Consider the following 23,097-nt stretch of genomic DNA (forward strand, 5'->3'; position numbering starts at 1 on the left):
ATACTAAGATCCAAGTCCACATTTTCTTGCATTCTTCAGAAGCCAGCACATGCAAGCCAAAAAAGAAAGTAAATATGTACCACAAATTAAAAAAATTAGAATCTAACGACATTTAACAAACAATACGACCACAAACGAATAAATAACCCCCAACCCTAGTTTAATAACCCTTTAAAAGCTTCAACCAACATAAATAAAGTAAAAAAAATGCATTAGAAGGACAAGTTGTAGATACCCAAAAATTTCAAACCCAAAAAAATTCATACAAAACAGTAAAAAAAACTCACCTTTGACTTTGGATATGAATCTTCAAGAGAATATATCCTTAAAATTACTATGTAGATTTGCTCCAACAATCGACTTCACACACAAGAATGGAGTCTAAGACATGAAAGAAGAGAGGAATATTTTGCTGAAGAATAGTCTCTTGTTTTTAGGTTTTAGTTAAATAGGTTATGTGTATTCTGGGTTAGCGGGTCGGGTCGGGTATCTTTTAAAGGGTAAATTTGACCCTGACTGATTTGTTAAATCTCAGGGGCAGATTTGAGCCCAAAAAAAACGTTGTGGATATTTTTGGTCCCAAAGGTTAGCTGAGGGTATTTTTGAGCCATTTTCAATAGGTTAGGGGCATTGATGACCCTTTTCCGTTTTCTTTATGTCCTAGGGAGTAGGGTCCAGGATCAATGCGACACAATTTATGTAACGCTAAAGGCAAAATTTAGCCTGGACTACTACTTTGAGAACTCACCTAGTACTTTGACAGAGTTTTCAAATAACAGTAAAACGTCATTTAGATAAAAACCATACAATTATTTGAGAATAAAACGTCAGCTCTAGAGGAAAACTGTGGGATTATTGACCTCAGAATTTGTGATAAAAATAATTAGGAGTGACATAGACGGCTATTTTGTGAAGCATTTAAAGATTATCTATTAAATAGATTTCTGGAACATTCCCTATAGGCGGCATTTGAAGAAATGTTCCGTAGGTAACTGTTGCAACAACAATATGTAACTTTTGCCTGCCACAAAAAGCCAATTTATGTAAATAAAATATAAGAAAAACATGTCTCAATCAATTCTGAGAAAATCCTGTTGTAACAAGTTGTTTTGGGAGATTGAAGAACAAAGTTAAATAATATGAGGGTCACTGTATAATTCGAGGTCAGCAGAGCTAATCCGAAACCATTACAAATTCAATCGATAATGACAAACGTCGTATTATTATTTTAAGAAAAAATGAATAAAATTCGAAGTCCTCCTCTCAAAATTTGTTCACTTTCTTTTTGGTTCGGTGTGCCAAATTTTGATGCCTTATGCTAACACTCTCTTTGATATTATCGGTTAAAGCTTAGTGACAAAACCAACAGTTCTTGCTTGACAGTTTTGTGTGATGCACAAGGTAAGCAACAGTAAACTTTAATACCATTAAGATTATAATAATACATGGAATACTAATTAATGAGCTATTTTATTGGGTATTATCACTTTTAGCCCGCACAATAAATTATTTATATTCGTTAGCCGAAAAAGTATATATAAAATGTGTATAATTTTTGTATATAACATACATAATGTATATATATATATAAAAAAAAATAAAATTCGACAACTATTTTAAGGGTGCCTATACAATGTCATTTTTTCTATTTTTTTAATTTGTTATTGGGCTTTCGTATCGTAATAAATATGGATATGCGCCATATATCATTTTAAAATGTAATTTATTTTAAATTGCATAAAGATTTATTTCTAATAATACCCTTAGCTTTTATTAGATCACGTCATCCAATCTATTTATTTATTTTTCCTATTACATGTTATTAAAAGCAAAAAGAATACAAAAATAATAGCAAAAGCTGCGCTCCCAAGCAATTGAAATTACTCTAATTAATAGTTAGAGAAATACAATCAAAGAAATAATATATAGCAGAAGTTAATAGAAAATGTATTTAATGTATGTGATTTTGCTTCCAACTTCTTAATCTAATTTCTTCTTTCATGGTTCTTTTTTATAAATAATTTTTCTATTAGGTGGAGGATTAAAGGAAGAAAATGAAAGACAGACATAATAAAAATTAAATCCATGCGTATTGTGTGGAAGACTTTTTCCTTAATATTAAACGTTAAACCTTGATTTTTTTACGTTAATTATTTGATGGTGGATAGTGAAAAAATTTCCTGTCAGGACCGAAACGGACGTAATTATCGACAAATGACAAAATCTAATATATAATGCTCTATACATCTGACTTTCTCCTTCCTGACTATTGTGTTTGATAGCTTAACTTTAATAAAAATATATTTGAATTAAAAAAAGAAAGTTGAATATAATCTAGAAGATCAGACCCTTAAGGAATAGACCGTTTCTATTATATCTGTAGGTTAATGTAAGAAGTACCTCTTTCGGAATCCTAAAAGCTTTCCAATTACGGTTGTCAATTAATCCGTTTTAACTTCCTGTTAGTAGTTCTTTTTTCCATATGTGACTCCATCTAGTTTTAGTGTGCAATTAAGTTAATTATAGATTATAAAACATGCCAAGAGGAGAAACTAATGAAGAATTAACCATATGATAATCTGTCCCTAAATTTTTGTCACCACTTATCCTGTTATCCATCAATAAGCAGGAAAGAAAATCCTGGGATAGTATTAACAAATATTCAATGAGTAGTAGTAGTTTACATATTTTTCTCTCTTAATTGCTCCACCTATTTTCTTCATCATCAACACCATCTTCAGCCCACATATCAACCCAATTCTTCTGAGCTTGTTCCAACCCAAGAAATGACCCCTCTTTTTCAGCATCCCAACTAGCAGACAATGTCCCATAAGCAATTCCAAGTGTTGAAGCTCCAAATGTGATTAACGTTGTCAAGAATGGTAACCAAACTGGCACATCCCACAATTGTTGTTGCTTTACTATATCCAAAACCTGCAGCAGAGCGACACCGCCTACCATTGGAGCTCCCACGTAAAACAGCATCCTTCCTATAATTCTTTCCCACACTGTCGACGGAATTTTTTCGTCGTTATCGTCATTGTTGTTATTATTATTCCTTCTGTTATTTCTTTGGGAGGTGTCGAGTTTTCCGTTTTGCTTTTGTGTTTCAGCTGGTACATTGCCGAAGCCTTTTGCTTCGGCGTGTAATTTCCATGTATTTCTGTGGAGGTTTGGAGTACTGTATATGTTTTTATGGAAAAGGATTGGGATTTTTTGATTCGATGGAAATGAGTTTGTAATTGAGAGAGATGAGTTTTGAAGACCTGTGAGAGTTTCCATAGCTATTTTAATTTGGTCATATTTCTCATGGAGTCGTGTTCTTTGTAAATGCAACGAGTAGTAGTAGTCTTATCCGAATAGATGAATGGTTGTGCCTCAATCTTTACTTTTTGTTATCATTCTTGCTTATTATTGATGGATATTTTGAAGATATTTGTCTTATCTTTCCTTTTTTCCATATAAATGACATCTAACTATCTTAAATTATAAACAGAGTTGCAAAATTTTGATATCATTCACACATCATAATATTTTTTAGGCATTGAAAACAAATAGCCGACCAGATTTAATGTTTACTTTTTCTATCCGGTATACATAGATTATACATTGATTACACAATTATATATACATTATACATGAATTATATACATCAGTCGGTTACTTTTAATTTAAGAGATTAAGTAAGAGGCTATTTGGGTTAATTCAACTATTTTTTATCCAACTTAATTAATGATGTTGTAAGCTAATTTATCTGGTTCATTAAGTATGGACATGGTAGACAGATATAGCCATTGACAAATGTAGCAACTTAATGGGCCTAGTTCTCATAGCTAGTGGGCTTCTGAGCCCAATCACGTGCTCAACTATTTCATAGGAGCTAATAAAGTCATTGCTAAAATTACCTGGCATTAAAATTGTAGTTATGAAAGAAAGAAGACATTTGGGATTGCGATGTGTCCAAAGTCCTATTTATTGGAGCCAAAGTGTGAAGGATACTGTATTCTTCAATGAAGACTGAAGTTGTTACTTTGTCTAGAGAAATGAGAGCCACATTAAAGATGGACAAACGACACTTGCATACTTTCGAGTTAGAATTAACAAAGCTAAATATCTATAGTGTTTCTATACCATTTGTTGCTTATCTTTCTGTAAATCTCACCGTACATGAGAGTTCTACTCTGACTACTAACACGATGCATAGTTCCAATGTTACAGAATTGTTTTTTGTGAACTCACAAAGTTTAAAGAATTGGGGTTGTCCAATTTTAACTTAGGATTTGAGGAGGTAAGGCTTTTAATTTATTCATCTCCTTCACGTATTTCACTTGTGGATCTAAATTTACGGGAAAGTGTCAAGGTGTGAATGTCTAAACCCAACCACAAGGGTGGTATTAACTTAAAAAAGAAAAAGGAGTCCTATTAAATAGCCAACAAAGGAATAATCGATCTACTTAACAATTAACATCAACACGAGTTCAATGTTAATGAATGCATATTGACAATTTTATGGGGAGGCATGGACTTCATCGATCTATACCAACACTCCGCGTCCACTATAATGACAAGAATGTCCTCAATAATGTTTAAGGGTAAAACAAATGGGTTAATGTTAATGCATAAGTTTCTCCTAAACTAGTCTTTGATTTTCAGTTACAAATTAAATCTCGTGTATTGTCTTACAGTAATTGCATCAATGAGAATAATAATTAACTCCAAAATTATTATTCTCATTTGAATCACTCAACTAATCCATTGGTGGAACGTAAAATTTAGATTTTCTCAAATCTTCATCACCTCTTTTGGCAGTTTGTTAAGAAATACTCTATTATAATTGGGAAAGGACAGAGGCGCCAATTTTTAATTACTTAAATCAATGACGAATGATTTGATTACAAAGGCCCCGTGGACGTTACTTAATTAAGGTGGATGTGTTATTGGGCCCTCCAGTTACTGATTTCGATTAAATTACTGGCATAATCTTGGCAGACGTCTACAATCTATTTGTCACCAACTTCTTGATTTTGTGGATGGAAAGGCGACAAGTAGTTTATATGGAAATACCATGGTGGACAACTTAAGCACTACACTTCTTATTAATCAGGAAAAAGTAAAACTAGTGGTTGATAATATAACAGAAAATCACTACGTATACAAGAGTGCATGAGCAAAATTTTGCGACTACAGTCTACAGGAATCAACACCCAAAACCTATTCCAGTTCATGCAGTGCAAAATAACAATTTCTACTTTTTCACTTTCCAAAACCCTAGCTACTCTTATGTTACCACTTAAAAGAAGGCCATGATGTGGGGTTCTTGAAAACAAGATTAAAAGTTACTAATATAAAATACTCCACTTACTATCTAAATGGTCTAATTATATTAATTTGTAAGTAAAAATTTATTTATTTCACTTGAAATACTTCTCAACTAAAATTTTCAATATTTCACTGATATTACAAATGTTGAGTTTATCAGTATTTCTGATGGCCAGCCAAAAGATAAATTCATCTCAACTTGTTGGCTGAGAAACTTAGACCCTCAAACTTCAGCAAGTACTAACTACCGTGCTTTTCCAACTTCTCATAAGACTTGGTAGAAACCTGCAACAGATTTTAGATACTGTAAATAAATCTAATTAAGGTACTGCTAAATCTTCTAAATGATCATGGGAAATAGCATTCACTGTTCAGCAGTTTGTTCTGAATGCTTCACAATAGTTGAAGGAATTAAACGTTCTTGTTTCTCTACCCCGTACGTAGGTATAGAAAAAAAAGAAAAAAAGACCGACCAAAATATAGAAATTATTCATTCTTTTAAAGTCAACACCAGCATTTTGATCATTTTTATATATTGCAGATTTTGGTTCATTACCTTATTAGATGATGGAGAGGTGCGCGCAAATCTGCTTGGAGAATTCGTGTTTATTAAATGCCCAGGGGAAACAGATACTACAGTTGGTGACTGCATATATGGGGAAACTGGTGAGCGCAACATTGGACTTTGATTATGAGATATTGGTGTCTGATTAACAGTTGAAACTGGAGATGCTATTGGACTTTGCCACTTCAGTTTAGAAACCTCCGACGCCATTGCTCCTGGAGATCTTCTAGGTGAAAATATCATTGAGGGAGGAATATTGATTCTAATTCTGGACACAAGAAAATCAGTGTCTTAGGATCTGAGCTATATATTATCATGGCACTAATTAAGATATTGTAAAATGATTAAATTTGTAGAGTTCCTAATTTACATACTTGTTGTGAACATCAACATAATCATCAGTCTCATCGTATATCGGTTCCTACGAGGAAAAAGTAAAAGAGTTAAAGCAGACCAATTAGCTAGGAATCATCAGTTTCGGAAAACAAACAGAAAACATAACCAACATGACTATTAATTTTACCTGCAGAAGTTGTTCAAGAACATCTTCCATTGTAATGATACCAATTGCTTCTCCTCCTATAATCGAAGATCATTCCAATTTATGAAAGATATACAATTCTCTGATTTTCCAAAAATTATATTGTACTGACTATTCTTACCCTTTTCAACTGAAGGATCTTGAATAATTGGACGCGGAAGGACGTTTATCTTGATTATATCGTGTGGAGCAGTGGCATTTTCCGCAGCTTCCTTAGTATTCCTACTGCTCTTTACCACTACAGCCATATGGCTGTTCCCTTTCTGGAACTGGTTCAGAAGATCATATAATGGTAAAGAATCTGGGATCCTGAGGGAAATTAAATATACGCAAAATTAATTTATTCTTAAAAACATGTTTAAAATTGTCATAAAGATTAAGTCAACTTTCCCTTTCACTCTGGATTTACTTTTATTTAAATATCACAGCATTTCAACTAGTATTTTCTTAATAGTCATTTCCAGGCAAAATCAACACCTAAAATTGGAACGAAGGGAGTACTTTCTTGAAAGAAATGCACCAAATTAATGTAAGAAGTTACAATATCGTACTCTGGCATACTCCTTATACTGAGATCTTTGATTGGAACCTCATCTTCAGGACGATATTTTATCAAATTCTTCACCTAGAGAAGGTACAAAGGGTAAAGATATGAAGAAAAGTTAAATATGCCATACAAAAGAATAGCAAAAATGTGGCAGAATGATACTAGTATATTTGTTTTATTATCCCTGAAATATTAGTAAAGTTTCTTAATAGACTTACCAAGATTAGGCCTACAATGTTTGTTGGACTGCCAGAGTATACAGGTACGCGACTGTGGCCTTTACTTATAATCAGATTCATCATCTCACTGGGAATATAATCATCAAAATTTGGGTTACTATTAACAAGGAGTGCTAATAATTGTTTGAAGGAGAAATTTGACAGAGACTAATTAGTAGCATACTCGGTAAGTTTTGAATGAAGATCAAGAGAAAATACTCTGGACACGGGGGTCATTGCATCTTTAACCATTTTCTGAGCTAGGTCCAATGCTCCAGCAATTATGGTAGTTTCGTCGTGGCTCAACTCTCCGCCTTTCCCTGCCTATTATTACCATAGGCAAATTCAGGATCTAAAGTTAGTTACCGCCTCAAGCCTCAAAAAGAGTGATTTTATTATATGTTTTTGGCATATGTTTACTTAATTATTAGGCTGAATAAAGCAAAGATAAAGTACAAAGCACTAACCTCATTACCATGCATATTCACTAAGGTTTTCAGCTCAGCACGGCGTAGAAGTGCTGAGTGCCCTTTACCCAGGAGTCGATCCAACAACTGATGAAACCGAGTGAACAGAAATAATTAATTAGGTGACTAAAACTATGCATGCCCTTTACATTTTTATATTAATATGGGGATTAGGGCTTCATTTCTCTAGGATTATATATAAAGAAGATAAGACTCTACCTTACTGATGGGATAAGATAAAGGGAAGACAATTATGACAAGCAAACGAACCAAAGGTGACAATCTTGCACCAATGCTCAGTCCATAGCGAGAACAGATTGCCTGAGGAATAATCTGTAACAGGGAGAAAATTGAAATCGAATAAGTCCGTTTAATTAAGAAACAAACTCTGATCTGTCCTACTAGTAATTAAAAAATGAAGTCAAGAGAAACAACCTCTCCAAAGGCTAATATGAGAGTGACCGATATCAGTATAGCACCCCATGCAGGAAGTAGAGCGTCTAGAAATATTGGAAGAGCCTGCAATTTGATGAAAACATTAAGCATATATATATCAGCTCAAAATATGGCACTAAATGAAGGACAACAGTACAATATCACTAGAAACCAGTGGCGGATTGGATCCACAATTTAAACGTTGTGAGTTCTACACATATATATGATAGGATCAATCCTAAAACACTAGATTCAACTAAGTCCATGAACACATTCTTGATTCTTGGATCCACTACTGCTTAAAACATACCTCCATGGCCATGGCGTTACATATTAGAAGGGTACAAAGGAGCAAGTGCTGATTCTTTACAATGGGCAGAATTTTCTCTGTGATCGATCAGTTAAAAATAGTGCAATTAGAACTCAAGTAGCAAAAAATATATTTAATCCAACCAAAGGAATAATTAATTACCTGCGTTTTTGCGATCATTTGGCTGACCAGCCTTAATGAGAACTTCAAGATCCATAAGGCTAAGGGACATGAGTCCCAGTGTTAGTCCAGACATAAGTCCAGCAAAACACACCAGTGACACACTGATTACTAAGTATACCCAAAACATGGTTTCACAGCATGGCACATCATTTGCTGCCATTTTGTGTTAAGTAATTTGACGATTTTTCTGATACTACTAAAGTTAAAAACACAGGACGTAACGCACAAAAGACTGAAATTTGTAACAGAACTACTGGAACTTATATAAGGAGGGAGAGGAAGCAGTTGGAGATTATTGCAGCCTGTGGATAAGTGAATTGTTTTTATAAAAAGAATGATGAGATGGATTAATCCACATATATATACTAGTGCATTTTAAGAATCTAGCTGGCTGAGACACTAATGATTATTTAATGATTTAATCCATTCATTAATTAAACAAATTTGGTTAAACAACCCCAATTAAAATTTGTGGTCGAAACACGTAGTTGCTCATGGAATAAGCAAAGATTTCTTAATGATTGTCTGCCCGCTTTCTTATGCATCATTGATTAATAAGTTCCTCAAAACTTGATTAACATTTTCTTTTATCAAAAATAAAAGAGAACTCGATAACATAAGTTATCGACCTGGGGACACATCGAATCAGTGAACTTCCTAGTGCTTTGTGACGTGGGAGACACATCAAAATTTACTACGTATAAATCAACTTTATGTAGTAATAACCTTTCTGAACCACGAAACGCTATATATATTGCTATATAGAGTAAAATATTTGATGGGGAAAGTAGGAAAGGAAGAGAAAAACGGAAATAGACAAAAGATGAAGAAAAAGGCTCAAGGCGTGATACGATCAATGTCTCAAAAGAGTAATTGTATGCATATGGGGTTAGCTAAAATATAAAACAAAAAGTGTTCAAGTTAAAGCCTACTGAAAACGAAAACTGGACACTTCTCCGTCTCTCATCTAAAATTAAAGCTGCCCTTTAATTTCTTTTACAAAATCTCAAATTCTCAATTTGTTAAATGTCATAATTTTCTAGGTACACCGTACAGGTCTTTCTCACTGCCAGAAATTCAGCAAAAACCGATCGTGGCCGACCGAAGTCGGTCGGTCGATCAAAAAATCGATCGAAAAATCGATCAAAGTCGGTCGGTTTTCAAAATATTTTATTTTTAATTTTTTTAAAGAAACCGGCCAACTTCGGTCGGTATTGTTTTGAGCAAAAATGCGATAAATTATCTTAGCGTCCCCTGAAATTTATTTTTCAAGAAACCGATCAACTTCGATCGATTTTTAGTTTAAAATAAATTAAAATTAATATTCCAAAAATCGACTGAACACTACTAGAAAATGGCTTAATTCCGGCCTTCAAAACGGTCGCAAATCAAGATTTTTCGACGGATTTTCAACGGAAAATGATCGGTTGGAAAACACATGATCGCAAACAATTTGCGACTGAAATGGTCAAAAATTTCTGACCGAATTGGTCGCAAAATGAATAATTTGGGACGTATTGAATTTTTAGGGATGTGCGACTGATTTGGTCGGTAATTTTCCGACCGATTCGGTCGCAAATTTGAATAATTAAATAATAAATAATTAAATTTTTCGACCGAAACTATCGCAAAATGTGAGAATAAAATAATTTAAAAAATTCATAAATTCATAATTTTTGACTTAATCGGTCGCAAATTTAGGATTTTCATGTAATAATTGTGACTGAATCGGTCGGATATCAGCCCGGAAAAAATTTAACAGGATTTTGCTGTTTTTTTCATACCACCTGCCAAATAAAACAACCAACCAATCAAACACCCAATTCATCATCCACCAATCAAACATCTAATATCACAACAAACCAAACAAAACACTTAATATCACAACCAAATAATATTCAATTACCAAAATACCAACTCACATTCATATTTTAAACATAGTAACCAAATCATAATCATGTCTAACATCCACATTCAAGTCTAAAACATAGCATGATTATTCAAGTATAAAACATAAATATTCCAAGACAAGTCTGCATACTACAACCACGTCATAACATACAACTCAAATAACTACTGCTACTCAGACTCAGTCTCCTCATCACTATCAGATTCCTTAAACATTCCATCAAATATTCTCAGCCGCATTTTCAAGCTTCTCATTGCCGGTTGAGGTTTAACCAATCCATAGTTCTCTAACTTCTCAGACAACTTGCTACAAACCTGTCATGATTGGCAAAATTTACTCTTTATGCTACTGAAAATAGATTTCAGACAATTCAATCTACTACAACAGGATGTAACAAAAGAAAGACCTACATAGAGGAGTCTAACAACCACTATAATAATGCGGGTATAACCAAAAATTTCGGTAGTAACAAATTACTAGTAAATTTGTTCACCGTAATATACATAACTTTTTTGGTTCACAAATTGCTCCATAGTGAGAGTTATTCACCCATTTGAACTCCTATATCCCCTTAAAATGGCCGTATTTTCTCCTCTTTAAGTTCTCAATTCATAAATAAATTAATATCCAATCAATTCAACTGACAACGCCTCAGTCCCAAATAAAGTTGGAGTCAATTATGTGTATCTTCTGTAATCGTTACTCTTTTTTTTTCCAGATCAAAATCATTCAAATTCTATTTTGCGTATAGCTAATTTGTCTTTTAAAGCAATCATAAACTCTCCAGAAATCAGAGGTTCTCTAAATATTCTTGCTTCATAAACCAAAGCCAACTATCAATATAAACACTAAAGCTCTAATTTTTATTCATCAAAGCTCGTTGTACAAAATTAACAGCTCTCTAAAACTGCGGCTTCTCCAAATCATTACACCTCTTGCTTCGTAAATGTTGTCAATATGAACAATAAAAGTCAAATTTTCATTCAATTAAAATAATAATAAAAACTTAGTTAGTAACTTTTATTCATCAAAACTAGTAACAAAATAAGTAAATATTTTAGAATCAATTCAAAATTTTGAGAATTAAACCCTAATAAGAAAATTAACCAAAAAAGTTAATTTACATGAAATATGAGAAAATAGAAAAGATTACCTTGATGCCGCAGTGGACCCGCCAGAGTGGTGTCGTCGGACCTGTTGGAGTGGTGTGCCGAACTGAAAATAAAAATAAAAAATAAGTTAGGGATTTAAGTGAAAAAAAGGAGAAAAAGAGAGAGAGAGAGAGAGGTGGACTCACCGGAGGAGGAGAGACACCGGAGCCAGTGAGGAAGAGAGAAGCGATGCCAGTAAGTGGAGAAGACAACGATGGTGAAGAGGAAAGAAAAAGTAAAGAAAATAAAGAGAGAAGAGAAAGAAAAAAAGACTGCTGGGCGGGATTATAAAAAAGAATTCCGACCGAAACGGTCGGAGCGTTATTTTAATTTTTTAAAACTTTGAAAGTGCGACCGAATCGGTGGCAAATTGGGTCCAACTAGTCAGACCTCGTAAATGACACATTTTACGACCGAACCGGTCGCAAATCTTTTTTTTTTTTTTTTAAATTTTGCAACTTAAACGGTCGGAACTTTATTTTAGTTTTTTAAAATTTTCAAAGTACGACCGAATCGATCGCAAACTGGGTCAAACTAGTCAAACCTTGTAAATGACACATTTTGCGACCGTATCGGCCGCACAAAAAATTAAATTATTTTTATTTGGTGATCGAAACGGTCTGAAACCGTGAAAATAAATTTTGCGGTATTTTGCGCCAAAGTTTTCGACAAATAAGGTCGGAGTGTTTGCTGTAAATTATTTTTTTAAAAAAAAAAGAAAAAATCACAAGTTGCGATCGAATCGGTCGGAATTTCTGACTTTTTTTCTGTTGGAAAATTTCAGTCGGAAAATAGACGTTTTTTAGTAGTGGAAATCGGTCAGTCATTTTAAAAAATCGACCGCTTTTGTACTGTAATTTTTGTTTTAATAAAACCAACCGATATCAGTAAGTTATTTTCGCACGAAAATACAATTAAAATGTATAAATAAAATAAAAGAAAGTTTTAAACCAAAAAACACGAGAGGTCTAGTAGTAGAATAGTATCCTGCCACAGCACAAACCACGATTTGATTCCTAGATGTTATATTTTTTAAATACATAATTAAAAAAACTAGCCGACTTTGGTCGATTTTTTCGGCCAATTTTTTTTTTGTCATTTGTGGAATTTAATTGACCGACCGAAGTTGATCGGTTGGTTGGTTCTACCGACCACACGATTACCAACCGCCACGAATCGATTGATTTTTAATCGATTTTTATCAATTAATGACCAATATCGATCGGTTTTAGCAGTCAGTTTTTGCCCTTTTTTTTAGTAGTGTGATCTCATCCATTCGTTATTCATTTCTTTTATTTTCCATACCATCTCTTGTATCGTGGTATTTGCCTGTGTGTGGGTTGAGTAGAACTGGACAATAATGTGAGATCATCAGCCCATAAATGCTCTCAGAAAGAACAATATAAGCCAATAATGAATTTAAAAAAATCATTTAAAATGCATATATGTGCATTGGAACAGTTGACAAATCAACAAATAACTTGCAATGATATATCGTTTGGCTGATGCAAATATGTCGTTAGATTAAATGCATTAGTTATCGTAACCGGCATGGTCTCCTATTGTCTCGTGTATATGTGATGCTAGGCTACATAATGGAAACAATGTTTAATTACGCGAAAATAGGCAGTCTCACGACATAACTCATGTCGTTGCTTGATAATTAACATCTACTCAGACAGATAATTGGATTTAGTAGTCCGTAAAATACATTTTGAAAGAGGATTTAATTATTTAATCTGCACCCAAGATAGCGCATAAAAAATTACTTAGTTTGACTTGACATAAAGTTTATGAAGTAAATAAATTTGTGTTTCTATAAGACTTTTATAACTTATGTTTTTAAATATAACATAACATTTGTATGGTTTTATATAAAAGTTTCATTAATGGTAAAACGAAAAGTATATATAAAGTTAATTGTTTTCACATATATATAAACCCTGACTCGCTGTCGATGGAACAAACCTTGGGGAGGAATTTTTAGGTTTTCGGGACATTGGATTCTCACCAATGTTTGCATTACTCAAGCTGATATCTCGCTTCCGCTTTATCCATCACCGCTCGCCGGAGGCTTCTCTCTAAGGCGGAATACTCCCCTATCGTTGTATTTTTACATTCCACAGCTTTGATAGATCCCTAAGCCGTGTTCATCTTCGCTATAAGAGTGCTCGATCTGTGAGCTATTACGCACTCTTTCAATAATGACTATTATATTTTTATTTTTTTTAGCAAACTATAAAAGCAGTGCCAAACAAATTGGAACAAAGAGAATATTATATAATATTAATGAGTCTTTTCAAATAGCATAAGTCTTCACTTTGTTTTGGGGTAAAGGCAAATCTATACAAAAATGTCGTTCTCCCACAATTTACTTTCTTCTCGGAGGATTTCTTGAGGATGAGTGGCGTAAATTCAAGCATGAATTGCCTACTCATTTCTTTTTGGTCCATTTTCGTTTATTTAGTAATGGATTCAGCCATTCAGGTTAGGAATAAGAAGTAAGCTGGTAATAAAGAAGAAAGTATATCAGAATTCAGACAGTATATTATTTTGGAATTTAGCTCAAAATAATATAGTCTTTATTATACATATATTTAAAACGAGCCATAGTACGTATAGTTTCAAGAACATTTCATTTGGAGTTTACGAACATGCCAGTATTCTTGGAAAATATTCCTAATCGCTTAGATCATATAAATAGTCTCAAACACCGAAAGGCGGGGAAGAAATTTCGTTGAAGTTCAACTTCAATACAGTATACGTGTCAATTGTTGCGTAGTTAAACAGAAAAACTCAATTAATTAGCTTAGTATGAAGTTAACGCCAATTGGCTGAGTACTGTGGATGTCATTTTGATCAAGAAATGACATTATCAACTAATTTTAAATAGAAAAGAATTTTTTTTTAGAGAGATATGATAATTAATATGATTAAGAATTGAAAAAAGATTGAAATATTTAATTTCCAAATACTCTTTTATCATCTTTAACTTCAAATACTATCTTTTTTCAAATATCACATTTTTTATGTCCACGTGCCGATAAATCGTCTTGTTTGGTTGGCAAATAGATGGAAAGAGTGAAGTATTAATGCAAACAAAAAAAAGTAAAAGTTTTATTGGAGTTAAAGTCAAACGAATTTTTCTATTTCCTTCCAATTTCTCAATCACGTAAAACTCTTTTAGTATGAAGTTTATCATTCGTTGATGCTTCAAATTAACTAAACAACCATTCTTTGAGGTTTTTCCAATTTCAAGCAATGAGCTTAGGCAGGGGCGGCCCAACCCTAAAGTAAGTGAAACACTTGCTTTAGGCCCCAAATATTTAAGGGCCCCAAAATTACTAGTATTTTTTTTTTATATATAGTAGTATATTATTTATATAATTATCATTTATTATTGATAAATTTATTTTTTTATTGTCATATTAATTTTTAATAACTCGATTTCTTCCTCTAATTAATATAACTAAAATAGTTTTCTGTCAATCTTTTTTTACTTAATTATATTTCTCTATTCATTAGTTGGTTACGTAACTATATCTAATAATCTAACTTATTATTTATTTTCCTTACATAAATTATACTCTTTCCGTCCCAATTTATATGAAAGTGTTTGACTGGACATGTATTTTATGAAATAAAGGAAGGCTTTTGAAACTTGTAATCTTAAATAAATCATATAAGTTTTTGGGCTAGAAATCATCTCATTAATGGTAAAAATATAGAAAGGGACTTACTAAAATAAAGGAGTCACTTATGTTTTCTGGGTTCTCCCATTTCAGTTGTGATGTAATCAACGTTAAATTCATTTAATTTTCTGTATTTTATAAAACTAAGTTCTCATTTTTTTTAATTCCACATCCTCACTTGTCTAATTTTTTTAAAAACGATGTTCATTAAATTTTATATATATATTTATATATATATATATTAAAGCCTCTTATTAAGATTTTGCTTTAGGCCTCCGATGAGGTTGGGCCGCCCCTGAGCTTAGGTTGCACAATAAGGAGTTAGTTCCAATTGAATTAAGGGGCATTCCATCAAAATATCAAAGGTATATACTGTTAGCTAGGTTCAATATGTAAAGCTTGCCTTGACAGTTTCACTGTACAATTCTAAGTTGTTGGCGTGCATGTGTAAAAGATTATAAACTATTATTTGGATATTCTTAGAAAAATCAAAGGGATATATACAACTCTAGGTACATTGTGGATTAAATCTATAATTCTTTCTCTATGCCTAAGAACACTGCATTCTTTAATTAGCTTTATTGGTTACCTTTATGATAATACTGAATATGGTGCTCAATATACTGCTATAATTGTTAAGAACTTATGTTATCCAAATTCTGTGTAATAGTTAAAGAAGTTGAGTTATCAATAACACACAGACACAAGGAGATGGGATAAAGTATATATGTATCAGGGATGCTAACAATCAATGAAAGCTTTATTGTATTCTTTCCATATCATTCCTGTTTTTAATTTAACCCCCCGAGTTGTTTTAGTTTATCACAGATGAGAAAGTCTTTATATCATCCTCGGTTTGCAATTGAACTTCGGGTTGGTAATACATTCAAGTTCACAAGGAAAATAAGGAAACTGATAAATTCACAGATGTAACTAAGAAGAGAGATCATATCTCATATTATTAATATTATATAACCAGAACATGAGCTGGTTTAACATTTTAAAGCTAAGATAGAGCTAGACAGACCCTAGAAGCCTATCTTAAAACCAGTGCAGATAACACAAGAACAATTTATCAAGTAACTTTAGATTGAGATACTATTCGGAATTCCTTTGGCAGTAAGTCCAGGTTCACTTGTCGGATAGAGCAATGTGTATGGCATCTTAACTGGCCCAGTCCTGTTCCTCCACTTCTTATCATTGTTCATCTTTGTAATATTTTCCTCAATTTGAGCCAGCTTCTTTCCAAACCTTTCAAAAGCTAGAAGAGCTTCTTTGTCCTTGGTCCATTCAGCGGAATCTCTCTGTCCAAGATAAATTTCATCTGAAGTATGTGTTGACAAAACCTCAAGAGCAGATATTCCAATCAGAGTATGGAACTGTGGTGTAATTGTCTTCAGATATCCCTTTACAGGGTTCAACTTCAATTCCTCATACTCAGGGGTTCCAGGCTCAGGAATAAGCCTTCGACTCATACCAGGGCGGTTTGGTGCATAGCCTCCATATGGATACTGCCCAAAGTTAACAGCTGCATGAAGAGCAGATGCCATCCAGATAATGATAGTCACTGAGTCGATCAGTTCTTGGCGCGTCTGCATTTTAGGCCACCAGGGCTCATCTTTCTTGTCACCATGTCCTACTTCGCGAAGTTCCTTCCACCAGGCTTGGAGTTCAGTGTCCTTCTGAAGCATGTCATCTGATTTGTAATACAAACTAATATATTCATGTACCCAACTTTTGATTGCTGACCAGATTTGAAGTCCATCCACAGCATAAGGATAGTCTTCAATAAGTAGGCGGACACCATGTTTGGATGAAGGATCCTCGACTGCCACTCCTCTGATGTAAAACGATACAAAAAAGCAGTATTACATTAGGAAATCATTACAAAGTAGGTAAGCTAGGACAACAAGTCGTGACTTACCTCTTAACAAGTTCAGCAGGTAGAGCTTGATCAGGGAAAACCCAGTCCCGGTAAGAAATAGATGTCAACTCCATTGACAATGGTCCTGGGAAAACAGTCTTCTCAACAATACCACCAGCATTAAGTACAGCCTGTCGAGCCAAGGCATTGATATGCATAGTATCTCGGAAGTGAGGATGCAAAAGCTTATAGACAGGATGGAGCACGCTTAGCTGCCTATTTGCCGCAATCACAAAAGGCTCAACTGATGCATGAGTACGTAACCTGTGAAAAACATTAGACGTGTGATCAAATAAATATTCAGTAACAGACTACACTACATGAAATTCAGTTAGTTTGAAGTACCAGTGACTAAGAAGCTGATGAACTCCAGAATCATTAATTGCTACAAATGCCTTTGCAATTTGCCATAAGGCACCCTCAACACCATTTTCAGCTGGAGTGAATACTTTGCTAATAGCACCAAGTTGATCTCCATCTGGATGAGGCAAGTTTAGTTCAATGGCCAGTGGCTTCAAAGTACCATCCTTTTGCAGAAAGAGCACAGTTCTTGAGGCATAAATCTTTGAATGCGATGTGTTAACTTTCCTCGCATATGGCATCACAATGTCATGGTAGTTCAGTATGAAAAGTAGGTTCACCTCAATGGCCTAAGAAGAAGTAAATATACATTTGAGTAAGCACTGACCAGATTAATCTATTGCAAGAAACAATAAACAGTTTAGTCACTTACCTCTTCAATGGTCATTCCATCTAGCTGATTCTGTATTTGTTGTCTGGTTATTTTGCTTGTTTGGTCACCAAATATTTTTGGATCCAGTTTGCTTGTCGGGGGGAACTCCTGTACCAAAAATGCAAAGAATGTCATCTACTCCATTACTCAGATAATAGACGAGAAGATATAAGAATTAGACAAAAAATTGAAAGTTTTTACTTTTAGGCCAGTGATGCACACAGGGTTCAATCCAGCTAATGTCTCTCTTCCAAATTCTTCATCTGACATCCAAGCCGACTTCTCCTCTGTTACACCAACTTAAAATTTTAGAGAACATAACAAAAATTGAATAATTACAAAAATGAGTCAACCGAAAGTCTCATCGAAAATTACCTCTAATAACATGTGGCGTTGGATACTTAAGAAAACCTGGAGTTCCAGGTTCATACACTTTCAGTACATCTTCAAAGCTGTTGAATTCATTGAGAGAGAGATTTCCTAAAGAAGCAAGCTGAGGAGCAAAGACTTGCGCAATGGCTTTCTGTGCATTACTAAGGACATCTGTCATCTTTAAAGGCGAAAACTTTTCATCCCTCGGGACATAAATAGCAAAGCTAGCTATTTGTGGAATCCGGCTTTCACTGTTAGGATCTGCCCAACCAAGTGTAAAAACAACCAAAATAAGGGTGCATATCAATATGGATGTTATAAAAATAGTGCAAATGCTTTTATTGAAAGACTTACCAGCCTTAGATGGTGCTCGTCCTGTTCTTCCTCTTCGTGGATAAGGATACTCTACAGAACCCCCAAGGACTGGTCTGGCATAAAGTGGACCGTTGTCTGGATCTCCAAGATCATTGTAACAATCATAGTCATAAACCCTGTCCCATTCTTGAAGCTTTCCAGTTCCATTTCCTCTCAAACTAAGCAACTCTTCTTCTCTGTACACAAGCAATGCTGCAGGAGTTTCACTCGGAAGCCAAGCCTGTTGCAAATCATAAAAAGAAATTATCAGATGCAAAATGAGTAAATGATGTGATCTATAACACTAAATTTGAATCATTTTGCTCGTACCTGATTCACAAAGAAAATGCGGTCTGACTTGTATTTCTCAGCAGGATAAACCCAAGAATTGCAGACAAATTGCACAGTGTCTTGACTTGGATCACTAGCTTCAAGAGTGAGTGACTTGAGATAGAATTCACTTGTGTTAAGATTCTTGATGATGAATGCACCTGGAGCTCCAAGAACTTCATGATCCCACTCAAATGTGACACAAAACTTCGATTCGCTGCCTGATTTGTTCTCATCTCTTAAATGTGAAGGGTTCCCAAGTTTCCCTTTCAAAGCTTTTCCTTCAACAATATAAAAATATGATTGTTAATCCACACATTCAAAAGAAAATGCATATATTCACACTTAACCACAGTACTAACATGCTAGCTGCATAGTACCATAGAAAACATACAAAAGTGTAACTAAACTGAAGCATGAGAAATGGAGTGAAATTTTTTGAAAAGTATTTAAAAAGTTCAAACCTTGATCTCCATGTACAGAACTAACAAGCTGCAGGATGACCTTATGCCCAAGAATTTCGTAAGTTTCATGTGGAGCTAATACTTGAGAAGAACCAAGGTCCAAAGGTGTCTTTTTCATGAGAAGAACAGTGCCATTGATCATTTTGATTTCGCGTTTGTCAGTGGATGCCATTATTACTTTGGTAAAGTACAATAAGCCAATATTGCAATGGAGTGATTAACCAAGGATTTCTGATGAGGCTTGTTGGAAAACAATAGTAAGTGCTGTGATTTTATAGGTGCAGACTGGCTAGTCTTATGTGACGATTGGAATCCAGTCAATCCACTTTCATAAATGTGAAAGTGTTGGAACTTGAGTGTTTCATGAATTTTAAAAGACTCCTCAATTCCAAGTCACAACTACTTTGAACTTAATTTAATTACCAAGACTGTAAATGTGTATTACCAGACATTTATATTAGTTTACATTACATGTGCGACTGACTATATAATAGTACTATATACACTTTAGTGGAGTAGTAGTAAATTTATGTACCTGGTTTGTGGCACTAGCGACCCTTTGTACTTCATGCTCACGAATGAAAAGTTTTCCATTTATTATCGAGAAAATTATTTTCTATAGCCCCTCAAAATTTTAATAACCCATATTTTTACTCACTTACACGAAATGACCCTTCGGTCCAAACTTATTGCATCTAATAGCCGGAAATATCTATTTTGTATATTCTTTATATAGTGACAGTCTATTTTGTATATTTTTTGTATAGTGACAGTCTATTTTATATATATTTTGTATAGTGTCAGTATATTTTGCATAGTCACAATATATTGTATATAAATTATATATTGACAGTCTATTTAGTATATATTTTGTATATTGACAGTTTATTATATATATATTTTGTATAGTGACAGTCTATTTAGTATATTTTTTGTATATTTTTTGTATAGTGACAGTCTATTGTATATAAATTGTACAGTGATAGTCTATTTTGTATATTTTTTGTATAGTGACAGTCTATTTTATATATACTTTCCACTACATTCCTGCCTTGTACATTACTATTTACCAAGACATAATTGGAAAATCAAATGACCAACTGCATATCTGGATTTAAAAGTTATAACCAGAATTGTATTCTTCTTTTCATAAATTTCCTTTTCTTTCTAATTTGATGAAACCATGTAAGCCAAAAAAGAATATAGCTTGTCAAGAAAATAATGGAAATAATTATTTGGTCCCTCATGAAATTTGCCAATTGGCAACATTGGTGATTGATGTAATTCTCCTTAATTCATACTTTCAATGTTTTAAGTGGGAGTATATTTATTGACACTAAAAACCATAATTCTTGCAAATGGAAAATAATGTAAATGGTTATACGTGTCCTCTAGCTAATTACCGTGCTTCGCGGTTAAACAAACAAATAAAGAGAGCAAAATTATGAAAAGCAGAACTCCCCATCTACTTGTTTCACTGAAAAGCAGATCAAGTCTCAATATTTCACCAGAAAATTCATAAAACCCCAAGATATTTTTCTGTAAGATTTTACCTTTAACCAATAAAGCAAACATCTTTATAATCCTCAAATAAAACTACGTCTTCCACCCCCTTATGCTCTGATCATCTTGTTGATCATTCTTATTTTGTGGGATATTTGAAATTTTTGGGAAAAAATAGGGAATTTGTTGAAGAAAAACATATTTTTTCTTATAAATTTTCCTTACTCCAACTGATGAGAAAACAGGGGAAGGAGAAAGGACATAGTTAAATCCTCTGTTTGTCAATATCGGTAGGCAGCTGTCCATTCCGACAAACTCCAGTTTGTCAATTTCGGTGGCTAGCCGCTGAATTATTTTTGGGTTATAAAATATATATTATAATTTTTGGCTACTCGATGTTTTAAGTTTGGCCCGAGTGGCTATAAATGAGTTATGCTCTTTATTATCTTGAAGAATGGGAATTTGGATTGGGAATGTTCAACTTGAATATTGATTAAATTCCTTCTTCATATGCTACTGCAGGGACTTGTAAGTAATACGTACTAGTAGTACTATATTTTGTACTTATCTTTTTGTACAAATATCTTATAATTATCTCAAAGTGACAGCCAACTTAATACAACTGCTAGCAAGATCACTGGTTTCCTTTTATGCGGTGGAAAAGCCATATTCGCAGACATTGCCTTACAAGAGATATAAGTATCAACAGTTTGTTTGGTTAGCCATATGATGTTCCGCCATGTCGAAGAAATTATATATAAATACACTCACACCTACAAGTATATTTCATTGTAACATGTGATCTTACCAAGAAGTAGTAAATGTTAGATTTTCCTACGTGTGTGGCCCAATAGGCTTAAGGTAGTCTTTAGGAAAACCTCCTTCGATTATTTTACTAACTAGGTTTAATCAATAATTCAACTAGCCTCCTTTGATTATTTAGAAGAATTTATGAACTCAACCAACAATATAATGCAAAAATATCACAAGTTATGCCTCTCTCGATTACATGAACTAGTGAATATAAATGCAACAATTAAATCTTCCAAAACGATTCAAATACATAAAAATAGAGTTATAATCCACAAACAATCATCAATACACCAGATCCATCAAAACCCAAAAGGTAGACATGGAGAAGTTCTTCACAAATATAACTAAAGTATAGGAAAACATAAATTCAATCTAAACCCGGATCTTGAGTGAGGAAGGAATGATGAAATCCTTGTGCTTGTGTTCTTCCCAAGCCTCCTTAGGTCAAAAATGTGTCAAAAGTCCATCTAAAATGGTGTTTTGGTGTATTTAAGCCGCCCCTATAACAAACCCCGGACGAAATTACCCTTTTTAGCAGAAATGAGAAGTCACTCTAACATTTTTGTGCTACCGCGCCGTGTCCCGCGCCGCTCCATGCGGCGCGCATGTATGGAATTCCAGAACGTGCCAAAAAATCATTTCTAGCCACTTTTTGCACTGCCGCGCAACGCCTCGCACCGCCCCCATGCGCGCAGCTGTGTAAATTTGGCCAGAAATTGAGTTTTTTTCACTTTGCAGGAAAATTGCACTAGCGCTATGAGGCTCGGGGGGCGGTAGTGCAATTTTCTCATAGTGAATTCGTTTTCTCATTTTTTAATATCCAGACTTGATCCTCGACTCCCGAACGTGATCCTGACTTAATTCCTTGGACTTTTGCTCAGACTTCAAAGCTCCAACTTGTTTGATTTAGCTTCCGAATATCATTTTAACTTGAAATCAATTCCTACAAGACATAAAACACACAATAAGTGCAATACACTAATATTCAAGCTCAAACACAAGTAAAATACAATAATTTGAGTGCAATACTACGGCTAAAATACGAGATTCTAGCCTGCCATCAGTAACGAAAGCGAGGGGACATGTTCGATATCCTGGATTTATATTTTATGCACTAAAGATTTTAAGTTTACAATAAACTCACGTGCTTTTCAACTAGCCAACCAAAGGAAGTGAAAACTTTTCAGTGAAAGAGGGAAAATAAGATAACAAGAGTTTCTTTAACTTATTTGTTTTAGGTACTAGTAGTAATGGGTGTTAGAAAAAG

The 23,097-nt window shown here is 33.9% G+C and overlaps 3 protein-coding genes across 3 annotated transcripts; all 3 read right to left on the bottom strand.

Annotated features, from left to right (window-relative positions):
- Positions 1-2,548: 2,548 nt before the first annotated feature.
- LOC104113266 (uncharacterized protein PAM68-like) lies at positions 2,549-3,367 on the bottom strand. Its single transcript, XM_009623382.4, has one exon. It carries the CDS (start codon positions 3,280-3,282, stop codon positions 2,698-2,700), a length of 585 nt encoding a protein of 194 aa, XP_009621677.1. The 5' UTR covers positions 3,283-3,367; the 3' UTR covers positions 2,549-2,697.
- A 2,028-nt stretch (positions 3,368-5,395) lies between these two features.
- On the bottom strand, positions 5,396-8,918 carry LOC104113267 (DUF21 domain-containing protein At5g52790). The gene is made up of 13 exons (XM_009623383.4): positions 8,565-8,918; positions 8,403-8,479; positions 8,093-8,176; positions 7,877-7,990; positions 7,658-7,744; positions 7,375-7,514; positions 7,191-7,278; positions 6,977-7,050; positions 6,547-6,734; positions 6,408-6,463; positions 6,259-6,305; positions 5,876-6,152; positions 5,396-5,604 (listed from the first exon to the last, which is right to left on the bottom strand). The coding sequence occupies exons 1-13, from the start codon at positions 8,743-8,745 to the stop codon at positions 5,560-5,562; spliced, it is 1,458 nt and encodes a 485-aa protein (XP_009621678.1). The 5' UTR covers positions 8,746-8,918; the 3' UTR covers positions 5,396-5,559.
- A 7,323-nt stretch (positions 8,919-16,241) lies between these two features.
- LOC104113268 (probable linoleate 9S-lipoxygenase 5) lies at positions 16,242-19,814 on the bottom strand. Its single transcript, XM_009623384.4, has 9 exons — positions 19,515-19,814; positions 19,051-19,331; positions 18,721-18,961; positions 18,370-18,627; positions 18,196-18,281; positions 17,995-18,102; positions 17,607-17,911; positions 17,262-17,525; positions 16,242-17,176 (listed from the first exon to the last, which is right to left on the bottom strand). The coding sequence occupies exons 1-9, from the start codon at positions 19,684-19,686 to the stop codon at positions 16,423-16,425; spliced, it is 2,469 nt and encodes an 822-aa protein (XP_009621679.1). The 5' UTR covers positions 19,687-19,814; the 3' UTR covers positions 16,242-16,422.
- Positions 19,815-23,097: the final 3,283 nt, after the last annotated feature.

Source organism: Nicotiana tomentosiformis, chromosome 3 (assembly GCF_000390325.3).
Source record: "Nicotiana tomentosiformis chromosome 3, ASM39032v3, whole genome shotgun sequence".
NCBI classification, from domain to species: domain Eukaryota; kingdom Viridiplantae; phylum Streptophyta; class Magnoliopsida; order Solanales; family Solanaceae; genus Nicotiana; species Nicotiana tomentosiformis.

What these genes read in the sequence shown, in the direction of transcription:
- LOC104113266 (XM_009623382.4), bottom strand. Translation starts at nt 3,282, where the DNA reads ATGGAAACTCTCACAGGTCTTCAAAACTCATCTCTCTCAATTACAAAC.
- LOC104113267 (XM_009623383.4), bottom strand. Translation starts at nt 8,745, where the DNA reads ATGGCAGCAAATGATGTGCCATGCTGTGAAACCATGTTTTGGGTATAC. An exon ending in CTTCATTCAAAACTTACCGA is followed by an intron (nt 7,279 to 7,374) that starts GTATGCTACTAA and finishes TTATATTCCCAG; the next exon opens with TGAGATGATGAATCTGATTA. An exon ending in AGTATAAGGAGTATGCCAGA is followed by an intron (nt 6,735 to 6,976) that starts GTACGATATTGT and finishes AATTTCCCTCAG; the next exon opens with GATCCCAGATTCTTTACCAT.
- LOC104113268 (XM_009623384.4), bottom strand. Translation starts at nt 19,686, where the DNA reads ATGGCATCCACTGACAAACGCGAAATCAAAATGATCAATGGCACTGTT. An exon ending in ACGAGCACCATCTAAGGCTG is followed by an intron (nt 18,628 to 18,720) that starts GTAAGTCTTTCA and finishes TTGGTTGGGCAG; the next exon opens with ATCCTAACAGTGAAAGCCGG. An exon ending in AACGCCACATGTTATTAGAG is followed by an intron (nt 18,282 to 18,369) that starts GTAATTTTCGAT and finishes TTGGTGTAACAG; the next exon opens with AGGAGAAGTCGGCTTGGATG.